The sequence below is a fragment of the Gobius niger genome, assembly GCF_951799975.1.
Source record: "Gobius niger genome assembly, chromosome: 7".
Lineage (NCBI taxonomy): Eukaryota > Metazoa > Chordata > Actinopteri > Gobiiformes > Gobiidae > Gobius > Gobius niger.
Window position 1 is genome coordinate 18626546 of NC_136858.1, and position 15554 is coordinate 18642099.

Consider the following 15554-nt stretch of genomic DNA (forward strand, 5'->3'; position numbering starts at 1 on the left):
GACGATTCCTGTTCCCCTGTCCTACAGTGGTAGGCCTACGTTTGTAACAGACGTCCTGTTCTTTCCCTGGTGACATCAGCTTTACTTTGTTTGAGAATGTGTTCCTTCTCATTGTGATCATTATAACAAAGTCAGCACAAAGCCTAAAACTTGTGGAAGTGCTTTCAGACTTTGAATAGCCAACGCCATATTGTAGACTGTTTTAAAAACTGTCCCTGAGTCTCGTGTTGATGAAAAATGACATTCTCTCCTTTAAATATCTCCCATTGCCAAAACAAAGGTACTTGTTTCAATTGCTCTTCGTTAACCTACTGGTTTGCAGGAAAAAGAAAAAAGTATTTTGTAGACCTACATAGTTTGTGTGCAAAAAGAAAATACAAAAACTAAAATAAGCATGTTTTCATCAATTGCAACAACAACAAAAAGGCACTATCAATGATACATGTTCAACCATAAATAAGAAAAAAAAAACAATACAACATAGAGTAATACAACACAAATGCTTTATTTATTTTAATAAGTCATGTATGCATTATATGAGCTTTTAAGATAATAGGCTTTGTATACATGTTGGTATTGCAGAGTTGTAAACAGCTCATACAGTATATGCATCTACACCTTGTGCTTGTGTCTCTTCCTTTGGTTCAGCTTCTGTCTCCCAGTGTGTGCAGCAAGGCTTCGGCCTGTGATGCCACCTTACTGCTGCTGTGACTGGTCAGCTGACTTAAACTGTCCTGGATATTCACTGAGTCCAGATCCTCCTTCATTGCACCTGCAGATAAAACAAGTACATAGAATCTGACTATTTAATGCACAGAATAAAAGAAAAAACAAGACAAAAAAATACTATGAACACTTTTCTGAACAAACCATAGATACCCTCAATGATCAGTAGTCAAAAAGGGAATTTTGTTTTGTAATCCATTCATTCTTTGCGGTATTATTCGGAGTAAAACATGAGTAGAGAAAACCTTTAAGACAGTACCACCACGCAACTACATCTTTTTAAACGTTATTCTTGACTCCAAGCTTCAGTTCAATAGCATTGTATTGATTCATGCATGTTTGTGGTTTCATTCGCACCAGAGTTGGCCAAGCTGCAGATGAGTCCCAAACTGTTGAATTTTACTTCCACGGCCCCTGCAGGGTCATCCAGCATGGTCTTCAGGACGGACAGCAGTGCAGCCTCACGAATGGGTTCCATTATGGACTCTGCACATTTAAACAAACACAAAAGCACATGCATTTACACATAAGACCGACACTGCTAAAGAAGAGCGAGAACTTGAGTTGACAGAACATCTAATTATGGGTTTGTATCCTGAAGGACAACTAGCTTCAAAATGAAAAGCAGTTTGGTTGTTTTTTACTTGTCTAAACGATGTCGATTGGTGATGGTGTACGAGTACTGTACCAATATCAGTGGCAGCTGCAATGGCCAGAGCCATCAGAGCTTCATTCTGCATGATGACATGTTCACTCGTGGCCATGGAAATAAGGTGCTTTATCCCATCTGCTCTAGCGACGGCAGAGACAACTTCCTGTAGCCAAAGAGAGTGAGTCAATGTGCAGGTTAATGAAAAACATGAATGTTACTGTGTAAGTGCGTACAGGACTGCGACTGTGGCGGATGAGCGCAGCCAGCAGGCGACTGGCTTCTCCTCTTACGCCCGCATGATCCTTTGCTTCACACCACTCCTTCACCCGACTAAGAAGCACACCGTCTCTGCCCATGAGCAAGGCAGCTTCCTCTGAGGGACACCAACAGAACCAATGTGTGAAATGAGCCAAGTGTTTTGAATGAGCTTATTAAGATAAACATAATCAAATGTTTAGGAATGGTGCTTCACCGTGTCCGTCCACCATCATGCGTAATGTGCCCAGTAATTTGAACTGCACAGGGGGCATGTCAGAACGCAGCAGGCCTTTTATTCTCGCAGTCACTCCATCCTGGAGCATTCGCACTTTGTTGGTGGCTGCAACCGAAAAGCACATTTATGATCTGTATGTTATAAAGAACATTCATAGTTAACAGGATACGTACCGGGAATGGCCAAGTTTCTTAGTGCACTGAGTCCGGCATGCTGCACTGAGACATCACCCTCATCCACATGCTGCTCCAGCAGAGTCAAGAGGTGAGGCACCACCCCAAGCTCCAGCATCTTCACACAGTTACAGTCTGAGACAAGACCCAGGACACCTCACACATCCTCATCGGCATATACAACACTGTCAGATTAATAAAGTCCAGTCTTATCTTCAATGAGCAGCTCAAATATGAACTTATCAGATTCAAGGTTTCAAGGCAAGTGCCATCTAAGCCTCTAAGCTTAAGCCAAAACACATTCAGATGTTGGGATCGCACTACAACCTAACTGCCAAACACATGAGCTCTTGGAAACATTATCGAGCTCTTTTGTTATACTTTTGTTAGAGAGTCTGCATTATAGAGCAAAGATCAATTATGTTTGTTTACATGTGATAATTAAGCATGAGTGCAGGAGTATGATCTCACCATTGCGGGCGAAGTTTGCGATGGCCAGTGCTCCTGACAGCTGCAGCTGAGTGTTGGAGTTTTGCAGCCACAGCAGCACATCCTGATACACTACTCCAGAGCCCTCCCCAAAGCACTTCTGCATCGATTCATCTACACAAGAGGGAACCATACTACTATGTCACAACATTGCTTCATGCCAGTGTCACTACGCGTCATGATTATATTGTTCTGTTTTGCAGCTTTAATACTTTCATTTAGAGTTTTCCTTAATAATTAATTAGCAATTCGTTCAAATTATTAAATATGGTGTTTTACAATGTGTCATGGATGCTCTCACCTCCTAACAGTAGGGAAACAATGAGGTTGGACGCAATTTTGATGCTGCAGAGGTCATGGGGATCAGACCCCCCTTGTAGAGTCCAGATCATCTGTGATAGTGCCTCTGGGACCCCAGACTCTGCGAACTGCAGTTTAAGAGTTTCTGTCCACAAAACACAAAGTAATACTTCTGAATCAAGTAAAAAAAAGACAAAAAACATTCGACTTGAATATGTTTTGTTGCAGTGCACATGGAAACATATGGCCTTACCACTTTCACCTAGAGATCCAAGGATTTCTAGAATGACATGTCGACGCTCAGCATCAGGGGAGCGTTTCAGCTGGAAGGTCAGTACATTTGCCACGTCCAGAGAGGCCAAAGCCTCCCTTGCAGAGTCTGCACAGAGGGACAAGCTCTCAGTTCCAGCATATTTACTCACACTTTAACCAGTTTATTCCAGGGGTGACATGGAACAACACTCTGGTAATGTTACGCTTTGTCTTTGAGCCTCTAACTTTTCTTTCAAACAAATTGAGTTTGTCAAACATGTACTATGATCTAGATCTTCAGTTGCAACACACACCTCCAATACTAAACACTCAAGCACCTATGCAAAAATATACATGAAACATTGGCTGTTGCATATCCAGCACATACCCAAATCGGCGAGATTACACAGAGCTAGTAGGCAGACATTGAGCAGGGGGTCATTCTCTGGATACTCCCTCATGATGGACAGTAGCCGGGGGATAACACTGCTCTGGACCAGCTGCTCCTGCTGTTGAGCTGCAACAATCATCCTCAGCTTTATTGTCACACTCAATGGTGATATGCCAGAAAATTCATAGATTTGTTAATTTGACATATATTGGTTTATTTTGGTCAGGACAGTGTATGAGGATGATCACATCACAATAACACACATTTATTAGAGCCAATAAATCACAATTTCAGTTTCACAAGGTAGCTTATGTTATCTGCTGCTTCTGAGTAGCCACACTTCACTGTGATTGGTTAACTCACTCAGATCAAAACAGAGACTGACTAAACGAACAAATGAGTGCAGTTTCTGTGTTTAAGGATTTACCTACATATACCTGAAGGACTGCTCAGGGCACAGTTGCCAGGTCTGAATAAAATTGACAATATTTAGCTTTGTTGTTAAAATAAAAAAAAATATGAATGACAATATCTCAAATCCAAGGCAATCAGGACAGCTTTTTTCTCTGTGAGAGAAAGAAGATCATTATATATCATCCAACTCTTTAAAAAAAATCTATTCTCGCCATGTGTTCGAGGGGTGCCTATTTACGGCCTGGCTGCAGCATCCTCTACTCACCGTTGTCAAAGCAGATACGCCCAATGGCTCGCCCCGTGTTCAGTAGCATCTCTTGGTTGTCACTGTGGAGATAGGGCAGCAGTTCCTTCACCAGACCAGCCTGGATGCATGGCTCTCTTACTGTTGCTAATGCAAAGAAAGGAATTTGAGAGGCTTTTATATTCGAGACTATAACAATATGTATCACATGGAAAAAACTCTGTAACTATTAGTCCTTCATTCATTTTATAAAAAAATTGATTGCAATTTAAACATTTAATAATACCTTCACGGGCCATTTCTGCTACCACCAGAGTCACCTGGCAGCTCAGAGGGCTTTTGGTCCTCAAAGCCTGGGCCAGACTGGGCAAAATTCCACTTCGGCAGATCTCCACAGCTGCTCCTTCCTCTGACGAATACAGATAGCACTATTTTTAGTCATAGGATAGGTAGCCTTATTGCTACTATTTCCTGTATCAAAAAAACAAAATCTTGTGCAAAACCTGCATGACACATGCAGTGTTTACCTCATCATTATTTTGTGTATTGTGCTTTGAACACATGAACAGGCATGAACCGGTATAATTAACTCATGCTACTAAAATGTTACCAGTGCATCCAAAGGGCGAAACAGGCTAAATTTGGCTTGTTTGTATTACACAATGGTGCTGTGGCTGGGGGTGCAATGTTAGTGTGGCCTTTGTGGAACAGTGTAGCTCACTCTTCTCCAGCAGCGCCTGCAGAAGTGTATCTAGATGCGGCCGCAGCTCATCCTCTATCAGCTCCATGCTCACAGTGATGGCCTTCAGTGCCTCACTCAAGGAGTCTGCAATCACATATAACATTTAGAATTAGAGTCCATCACACACACACAGGACAGTTTGAAGGGGGAGGTTCCATTGACAATTTAACAGTCTATGCTGTGTGTGCACGCACGCGCGCACACGCACACACACAACACACACAGGTATTTGTACATATCAAATCCTGGCAGGTTGATGAAAATAAACATAATGACAATTCCATGTGCCTTCTTGAAACTCTTCTACATGAGCATTAGCAGACAGAGGCAGCACAGTGCGGGCTAATCAGCTTGGCTAATCCGCCCTAAGTCCAATGAAAATAGCCTGGTGACGATCATTAACAGTGTGTCACCACGACGCCTCAGTGTATGGATTGCCTGCAGCTCCATCTCCACGGCTGTCCCCTACGTTTACTTAGCTCGCTCAGCATCCATACTGACTGCCTGTGGCAGACCCGCGCACAGAGCCTACTGGCCGTTGGAGTGCGTAAATGGGAGCAGGTGTAGCGCATAGGCCACAACCACATAGAATAGAATGGAGGGCCTAAAAATTCTCCTATCAAGTATGAGGTATAGATATGCACCTGTGTCTGCGCCGGGGTCCGTCATCGCTGTTGCTCGAGGGATGTCCTCACTGCTGGTGCTTCAGGCCAACCCTGGTCCGGGGCAGCGTGCCGCGCACTGTGCGCACAGCTACAGGAAAGATGCTCACCGTCCGGCTGTTGCACATCGCAACTGCGCCTGCGCCTTTCCAGTTGACCATCATTCAGTGAGGACAAAATGCAAAGCCAGCTATTTACTTGGCCAATACCAAACATGATAATTGCTCATGTGTTTTTTATTATGAATAAAATAGCATAAAATCAGGTGGAGTCAAAATGTGATTATAGTGCTTATTTCATTTCATTTGCAAATTAACTGTTTAAATCAGGCTCAACAAGCGGAGAAACAGCTCATATTTAACGGGACTGACCGTGAGGCAGACCAAACGATGAGCAGTCACAGATCTACCAGCAGGTGGCACTCAAACATCAAACCAGGCAAACTAAGAGTAGCCTACAGAAAAACCTCCCAGTTAGACCAGTCCAGTATCAAAGTTACCCCGCTGTGCACCCAGATTTTATTTGTTATTTTTCCCAGCTCCCCAATGAAAAGATGACTTAATAATAAAAATTATAAAATAACAACTTTAAATGAATAAATTAAACTAGATCTTTTTTTTTAACTTCATATACCCAAAAATATATATGTATAAAAGTATAATTTATTTGCATAGGCTATTTATTTTTTAATAGTGTTTATTTACATTTTTACATTTATTCTTTCATTTATTTTGAATTATACTTTTACTTTACTTACTACATTTTTAAAATGGATTAATAGTATAATATTTGGTTTGAACGCTTATATTTTTGCATTGCTCTAGTATAGTGAGCCACTCAGCAAAGGTAAGTGTGTTTGTTTTAGGTTCTAAATGCTTGTATTTTTTTTCTTTATATTCTTTATTGGGGAAATGTTTACCAGCCCTATGTGCTCCTATTGGTTTAAAAAGGCAATGCAACTAAACTTGGATTACCATAAAGCTGCATGAAGAAACATGCACAAGTTTCACAACCTACTGGAGGAGGCAGCAAAGGGACTTTATTGGAGAGGGAACAGAAGTGAGAGTAGAAGGCCTTCATATTCATTAAAGATGATTTAGCAATGGGACTTGGCCAATGTGGGGCTCATTCTTCTTTTTGATTGTATAATCCTACTTTAAATCAAACCGGAGAACGTAACAACTTTTACATCATGTAAATATTTTTTTGAATTGAAAATAAAACACAAGACATAAAACCAAGATCTGATCTGAACTTTGGGTGTTTTTCCTTGCCTTGTAGAGTCTAAGAAAAGGGGACGCCCCTGTAATAGACTATACATACAATTGATTGATTGATTGACTGATTGATTGATTGATTGATTGATTGATTGATTGATTGATTGATTGATTGATTGATTGATTGATTGATTGATTGATTGATTGATTGATTGACTGATTGACTGATTGATTGATTGATTGATTGATTGATTGATTGATTGATTGATTGATTGATTGATTGATTGATTGATTGATTGATTGATTGAACATGTTGACCAGATGACAAGATGATTTTGAGAAAATATTTCTTACATTTCTGACACTGAATTTGATGTTTTTGATTGAAAACAGCATATTTGAGTGAAATTAAGCCAAATTAAGCCAATTATCAAAAAACAGTATCCAAACAAACACCATTAAACCAGACTTCAAATGTTTTGCACCATAATTTTTTATAAATGCTATAGTTGTATTTTATAGAAGGGTTTGGGAACCTTTGACTTAAAAAAAATCTTACATGTGACCCAGACAGACCCATGCCTAGAGAGACTCAGCCACAGACTGTTGGCATCGAGAGCACTATGAAATTCCACAGGCCTTAATGTAGAGAATGTGTTTGAACCTGACTCAATCACCCTGAACAGAAGCCTGTAGAGACAGACATGGCCTATGGTGTCATGAGAGCTGAGGGCTACACTGTAATCTAAGCTCCCAAGTTCAAATTTATACACTTGTTGAGATTGTTGAATGCTATATTTTTTTTTTTACTTTTAAGTATTGTGATTGTTGAAATTAAATATATCATCCATGTCACGCAGACACAGTGAGGGGTGAGGGAGTCAGTGTGAGCTCGGGGCTGTCAGATGATCTTATTAAAATAAACTGGAGCAGATTGTGCTGCTGACACATCACTGTCAGACTCGGGCCATGTGTCAGGACTTGCCTTGCATTCTCCTAAATGTCATCCTCAGTTTGGCACAGTCAAATTTATGTTTCTCTGAGCAATAGAGCCTCTACATGAAACTGATGGAAAGGAAGCTTATTTGTATAGCGCTTTTCACATGAACCAATTATCACCAAAACGGCTTCACACAATGTGGGGATTTGTACGTCATTCATTCCACACACGGTGGTGGTAAGCTTCATATTATAGCTACAGTTTCCCCTGAGGTAGATTGACAGAAGTGCGACTCCACACATCTGCACCTCTGACCACCATTCATTCATTCACGCACACATCATTCATCCTGGCCTATTGTACATGCCTGGAGAAAACCTATTCATTTCATTTTCATTTTTTTCATTTTATTTATTTATTTCATTCAAAAGTGATGTTCACAATCACAATAAAACCGCCAAGCCAACAAAGTATGAATGAAACGGAGCAGAGGAGAAGAACAAGTCTTATAATATCTGCCCCTTTTGTTACTTCACACTTTACACTTCACATTGTTGTGGTATGTCTACATACATATATTTACAGTCTTATGTATATACATATGTATATTCACAGTATTAACAGATGTTTTATATTCTATATTCAGTTTTTCAATATATAAAATACAGAACCTTCGTATTCTTGAATGTTTACAAATGGTCAAAAAGAAACAAACCATCGTATTCATGCTTGTTCAAATCAAATATCCCACATTATTCATGTCCAAATACTTCATACTTTTTTAACATTGTGGCTTTTATGTGTTTTTTAAACTCCAGGAGAGTTTCTGACTTTTTCACTTCTTTCTGGAGTTTATTCCATAAACTGATACCTGTCACTGTAACAGTTCGTTCCATTGCTTTAGAGTTGAACCTGGGCTTGTTAAAGATGTCTGTTCCTTTCAGGTTATACTGACTTTCTCTTTTCTCAAACATTTCTTGGATGTTCACTGGCAATATTTTTCTATTTGCTTTATACAAAACCTGGAGGATATTATAGTCTACTATATCCTCAAATTTTAGAAAATTACATTTAATAAAAAGTGGATTCGATGGATCTCTATATCTAACATTATGTATTGTTTTCAGAGCCCGTTTTTGTAGAATGAACAGCGGCTGTATATACGTTTTACAGGTTGAGCCCCAAATTTCCACACAGTAAGTTAAGTATGGTATTATCATTGTGTTGTATAAAGTGAGTAAAGCAGATTGATTTAGAGAGTATTTGACTTGATTGATTTGGCTATTTTTCCTCTTGTGTAGTTTATATGTGACTTCCACTTGAGGTCTTCATCAATGATGACTCCTAAAAATTTCGTTTCTTGGACCCTTTGAATTTCCATACCTTCAATTTCTATTGATACATCGACTGTCTTTCTTTTGTCATTGAATATTATGAAGTTTGTTTTTTTTAACATTGAGAGACACTTTATTTAGATCAAACCAATATTTTATTTTTTTGAGTTCTTCATTGACTACTTCTGCTATCTCCTGTATATCTTTCCCTGAGTAAAATAATGTTGTATCATCGGCAAATAAAATACTCTGCAGTTTGTCCGATGCTTTTACAAAGTCATTCATGTATAATATGAACAGTAATGGCCCAAGTATCGAGCCTTGGGGAACCCCGCAGTTGATGTCACGCAGGTCTGATGCTGTATCATTTATCTGTACATATTGCTTTCTATTTTCTAAGTAACTTGTGATCCATTTATGAGCGATACCTCTGATTCCATATTTTTCTAGTTTCCAAAGTAGTCTTGAGTGATTAATTACATCGAATGCCTTTTGTAAGTCAATGAAAATACCTACACAATAGTTTTTGCTGTTTATTTCTCTTGCTATTTTTTCAGTTAATTCCATTATAGCCGTTGCTGTGGAGTGATTTTTCCTGAATCCATACTGACCACTTTTTCTAAAATTTTTGAAAATTGTGGCAATAAAGACACTGGTCTGTAGTTTGAAAAGTCATGCTTGTCTCCGCTTTTGTATATAGGTACAATTTTCGCTTTTTTCATTTTCTCAGGAAAAGTTCCTGTCGTTAAAGACAGATTACAGATATAAGTGAATGGCTCAGTAATAGATTCAATTATGTTTTTTATGATCATCATGTCTAAACCTTCACAGTCAGTTGATTTCTTGTTTCCACAGTTTTTTACAACTTTTCTTATTTCATCTATTTCCACATGGTCAATAAATATACTGTTTACATTATCTATGATTGTATTTTCTATTGTATTCAGACACAGGGAGAACATGCAAACCCCACACAGAGAGGCCTCATGCCGCCCTGATGGAATAAATGAAGTTGAATGTAGCATGTATGAAAATAATACAGTTTGGGGATTTTTGTTCAGATTCTTGTAAAATTGTAGCATATTATGATAATTTACTGAAACGAATCAGCTCACCTCTAATTGGATGGAATAGAAAGGAATAAGTTTCGCAGAGGGGTATTGATTAAAAGCCTGGTCTGGGATGGGTACACAGTGTCTACACACCAGCTGATAGCAAGAGACAATGTTTACCCGTGTTTTTAACCTTCATTATAACACTTTATAATAAGGGCACATGAAATTATGCATAATTCATGCATGAATATACTGTTTCATAAATATATCATTAATTAAAGTGATTTCATCAGGCTTCATGAACAAATAAGCCTCTCATGAATTAAAACAATTAACTAAGGCAATGAACTCATTAATGATCATGAGTAATTAACAATGATCATGATGAATTCTTTGAGCAGAGAATACAGACGGGGACAACGAACCGAGCTTTGCATAAACTTACAGCATTGTTAGTTCATCATGAATGTGCCCCTTAAACTAAAGCGTTGCAGCTTTGATAACTTAAACAAATGAAGCTACAGTTTCAGAGAGCAACTTAACTCTTAAAGATGGGAGTGGCATTGTCTGAGAGTAGAATCAAAGCTGCAAGTATATGTTGATTTTTTTTTTCAATGACACTTTTTTGCAAATTAACTATCTTCATACATACATACATACATACATACATACATACATACATACATACATACATACATACATACATACATACATACATACATACATACATACATACATACATACATACATACATACATACATACATACATACATACATACATACATACATACATACATACATACATACATACAGTGCCTCTCGTAAGTATTCATACACCTTGAGCTTTTGCACATTTTGTCATGTTTACAACCCTAAACATAAAGATTTTATTTTGATTTTTTTTACAGAATGTTCACACACAAGTAACAGACAACTGTGAAGTGAAAGCAAAATGATACATGATTCTGTTATTTTTCAAAAAATAGAAAAGTGAAAAGTGGAGCGTGCATAAGTATTCATACAGTATTTTCTGAGTGCATTAAATTGCCTTTAAAACATTCCTAATGACTCCAGAATGTTCACACCTTGGCCTATTAATTAAATAGAGGCCACCTGTGTGTAATCTACTCTCAGTATAATTTCAGCTGTTCTTTTAGGCCCTCAGAGCTATGGTCGGAGTGTATTGGTCACTGAACAACATCCTGAAGGCCAAGGAGCACCAGAGAGGTCAGGGATAAAGCTGTGGAGAAGCTTAGAGCAGCATTAAGTTATACAAAGATAAACAAAAATGTATAAATAAAGTTTTCAAAAAGTTATACAAAGATTTCCCAAGATTTAAACATCTCCCGGAGCACTGTTCAATCCATCATTCAGAAATGGAAAGAGTACAGCACCACTGCAGACTTACCAAGACACGGCTGTTCACGTAAACTAACAGACTGAAAAAGGAGAGCACTGGTAAGAAATGCAACCAAGTGCCCCATGATAACTCTGGAGGAGCTGTGAAGTGCTGCTGCTGAGCTGGGGGAAACTGTACATGGGACAACTATAAGTCGTATCTACACAAATCTGGCCTTCATGGACGAGTGGAAGAAGAAAGCCATTACTGAAAGGAGGCCATAAGAAATCCCGTTTGAAGTTTGCTAGAAGTCATATGGAGGACACAGCTCCATGTGGAAGAAGGAGCTTTGGTCAGATGAGAGAAAAATTGAACTTTTTGGCCCAAATGCTAAACGTTATGTATGGAGCAAATCTGACACTGCTCATCGTCCTGAGTGCACCATCCCCAGTGTCAAATATACGGGGGGGAGCATCATGATGTGGGGCTGCTTTTCCTCAGCGGGGACTGGGAAGACTGTAAGAATAGTTGTGAAGATGGATGGAGCCAAATACAGAGAAATTTTGGAGGAAAACCTGCTGGAGTCAGCAAGAGAACTGAGGCTGGGGCGGAGATTCACCTTCCAGCAGGACAATGACCCTAAACACAAAGCTAAATCTACAATGGAATGGTTCAATAAAAACATATTAATGTGTTAGAATGGCCCAGTCAAAGTCCTGACCAAAATCCTATTGAAAATCTGTGGAATAATCTAAAACTGCTGTTCACAAACGCTCTCCTTCTAATCTGACAGAGCTGGAGTTGTTTTTTAAAGAGGAATGGGCTAAAATGTCAGTCTCTACATGTGCAAATCTTGTAGAGTCAGACCCCAAAAGACTTGTGCTGTTATTACAGCAAAAGGGGGTTCCACAAAGTATTCATTCATGCTGTATGAATACTTATGCACGCCCCACTTTTCACTTTTCTATTTTTTGTAAAAAAAAAATCAAAATAAAATCTTTATGTTTAGGGTATGTACATGTATGTATGTATGTATGTATGTATGTATGTATGTATGTATGTATGTATGTATGTATGTATGTATGTATGTATGTATGTATGTATGTATGTATGTATGTATGTATGTATGTATGTATGTATGTATGTATGTATGTATGTATGTATGTATGTATGTATGCATACATACACATGTATACAAACCGAAAAAAGGAGAATGCTGAATTTCCAACGCAAGTGATGCAAGTTGTTGTTTACGACAGTGCTGCGCTTTACGGTACAACATGGCGCTGCACTGAAGGACGATCTGTGTGAAGCGATCTTTGGGCCACTAAGCAGTAGATTCTGAGCGAGGACCTCTGTTTTACCTCCTGCAAGCGGTGTACATCTGTGCCTAAAATGGCCAAACCCCCGATGCAGATCCAGGAAAAGGTTAGCCGGTTGATGAGCAGACACAACGGCAAACCCGTGCTTCGACCCACCCGGCCGCTCAGCCTGAAGGATGCCGTGGCCAGCCGCAAACCCTCCAAAGGAGGTAAGGGAAAATAATCTGTCAAATTAGGCTAGAATTGTAATAATATGACTAAACAATACGTAGCCAATAACCTGTTCAGATAAGGCACATGTCATCTAGAAAGCCTACTTTCAATTGCACGAATCTGCACCTATCGTCTCCAGCCACGATGACGTAGTTATTATCTTATTTATTTTCATTTTTATTTATTTTTCTTGGTAATGTTGATCTGCAGAGGCCACGTGTGTCACAGAGATGTCGGTGATGATGGCCTGTTGGAAGCAGAACAATTTCGTGGAGGGTTTGTGCTCCCGTGAGGTACAGGCCTTCTACTCCTGTGTGCACAGTGCCCAGGTAAATCCCAACACTCTATGCACTTTTCTCATCATTGATCCCCTGCTTTACATATTGTATGGTCATCTGTGTAGGATTTTACTGATAAAGGGATTTAGATGCATTTTGCAGGCAATAATTACCAAGTTAAGCATCTGACATAGTATTTGATTTAACTATGCAGGGGGTTAGCTGATGAGGCAGGATTATGGGTGCTGATGAGGAGCCATGAGAGCGAGAGATGAATGGTATCATTTGACCTGGTGGTTCATGCAGGAAGAAGGTGAAAACGCCTAAAGTCTATAATTTATGAGTGTGTGAAGACAATCGTACAGTGACAGAAACAGAAAAGTGACAGAAAGTTAATTGCAAATTTATAAAAACGTTTATTCGTTTGATAAATGCCCCAGATTGAGTTTGTATTAACTAGTAGGGGAGAGTGGGGAGGGATGGTCCACATAAAACATTTCTAAGATACAGGGAAACAGCAAGGAAAACACAGTCTCTGAATTCATAAGTTCTAATAGTTCCTTGTCTGGGTTTGCAAACAAAACATAAGATCCACAATAACAGACCATTCACCACTTCGTCAGTCTCTCCTCAGAGTTGGGGACTTCACCAAAATCTGTGTACCAGGATGAAAGTCAAGGATGAAACGCTGCTCCCCAGTCGGCCATTTTAGACATTTTCACCTCCAGCCAAAAAACACATGGCATTTAGTCAATGATTTGCATACCTACTTAAGCTTTAGATCACATGTGTCAAGGCACATGGTCAAGGCCCGTGAGATGATTTAATGCGGCCCTTTGAGGAGCGTGAATTCCTGAGCATGTCAAAAAAAGTCTCCAGCCCATTCCTGTGCGGAGATATTATTTTTTATAAGAATAAGAAATAACCAGTTTGCCCACTCTCGCCACTAGGGGGCAGCTTAAATTAAAAAAAGGAAAGAATTTCACACATGTCCATAAGAGATCAGAATATAAACAGCATATTATAGCCATGTGGTAAATTGTTGGTTATTTATTAGGCCACACCACAGTCCTTTACAAAATATGCGGCCCACGACCCAAACGACTTTGACACCCCTGCTTTAGATTTTGCCTATTCATCCTGGAAGTTATGAAGTGTGAAAGCTGACTCTCACTTGACAACCAAAAGATGGTATGTTTTAGTGCTTTTTGCTTTGGTTTGGTTTTCACGCAGCTGTCATCTAGCATTCATGAACAGTTAGTGACATCACACTCTGTGACTCAGTTTAGCCTGGTCTCTCTGATTAGCTCTAAAACACTGAGCGGCCCAACGCTCGCCACTGCCCAATCCTTCCCCCTGTCCCCTACTTAATGTATGGTTTTTGTGTTTTTTTCCAGGCTGCTTTGAAAAATAAACCTGTGGCTGGCGTGAGAGGACGTTTGCTCCCAAAACAGGCCACAACACTGCTCAAGAGATTCCCTAACATCAGAACTGAGATCTGAACTAATGCACCCATCAGCGCTTACAAACTTTGTTTAAGATGAGTTTCAGTCACATGACATTTTCCTGTTATGGACTTGAAGATGGACTTGTCAACATTCAAAAGACAGAATTCTTGGATTTATGGATGTATTATCATAATCTGTGGAACTAAAAATATGGACTTAATGGAGTTAGGTTGTGGAGAAATGTTTAAAAATGTTTGTGTGTCATTTATCTTCAGTCTTGAAACCAAAAAAGACAATGCAGAACAATAAACACTTAAAAACACAGTTGCGACTCCTGTTACATTGTGCATTTTGGTGATCAGTTACACACTTAATGCTACCTCAGGTCTGTGCTTGCATATCTATATCACAGGTCTGTTTTGTTTTTGTTGAGCTGTCACCACATTAAAGGACTCTTGAATTGTTTCAAAATCAGTTTGTGACACAACATAAACATTTTCCAAATCCACTGTCAGAAGAGAAAAAGTCTATGGCGATGGTCGCGCTGCTGCTGTTTGTATTTCTACATAAGTATTTTTTGCTTGGTCAGACAGAAACATTTTGGTTGTGTTGCCCTGGCTGAGTTGTCCCTTTGCTGTGATGGTGAAATATTTTGGCTAGCTGTCCTGCTCAGTGTGTTGACGAGATCATAATGACGTTTCCGTGCAGAGGTGCTTTTATGTTTTGTCTGGGCTACAGGAAGTAGTTAGTGTTTGCACTGAGCCACTGTTTGTGCATCCATCATTAACACAAGTATTTCCCTCCTGGCATCACTTCCTCCCCAGCGTCTACAGCAGCCCATCCCACAGCACCCTGAACCTCGGCGCAGC

General features: G+C 39.4%; 2 protein-coding genes across 2 annotated transcripts; one reads left to right on the forward strand and one right to left on the reverse strand.

The window, feature by feature from the left end:
* Nucleotides 1-481: 481 nt before the first annotated feature.
* On the reverse strand, nucleotides 482-5684 carry LOC306965900 (rap1 GTPase-GDP dissociation stimulator 1). The gene is made up of 14 exons (XM_079560482.1): nucleotides 5521-5684; nucleotides 4856-4960; nucleotides 4421-4543; nucleotides 4156-4281; nucleotides 3474-3602; nucleotides 3087-3212; nucleotides 2835-2978; nucleotides 2516-2647; nucleotides 2045-2179; nucleotides 1851-1976; nucleotides 1612-1751; nucleotides 1415-1541; nucleotides 1084-1212; nucleotides 482-772 (listed from the first exon to the last, which is right to left on the reverse strand). Exons 1-14 carry the CDS (start codon nucleotides 5543-5545, stop codon nucleotides 645-647), a joined length of 1695 nt encoding a protein of 564 aa, XP_079416608.1. The 5' UTR covers nucleotides 5546-5684; the 3' UTR covers nucleotides 482-644.
* Nucleotides 5685-12679: 6995 nt separating this feature from the next.
* Nucleotides 12680-14941, forward strand: chchd1 (coiled-coil-helix-coiled-coil-helix domain containing 1). Its single transcript, XM_079560514.1, has 3 exons — nucleotides 12680-12955; nucleotides 13170-13288; nucleotides 14635-14941. The coding sequence occupies exons 1-3, from the start codon at nucleotides 12820-12822 to the stop codon at nucleotides 14737-14739; spliced, it is 360 nt and encodes a 119-aa protein (XP_079416640.1). The 5' UTR covers nucleotides 12680-12819; the 3' UTR covers nucleotides 14740-14941.
* The last annotated feature ends 613 nt before the right edge of the window (nucleotides 14942-15554 follow it).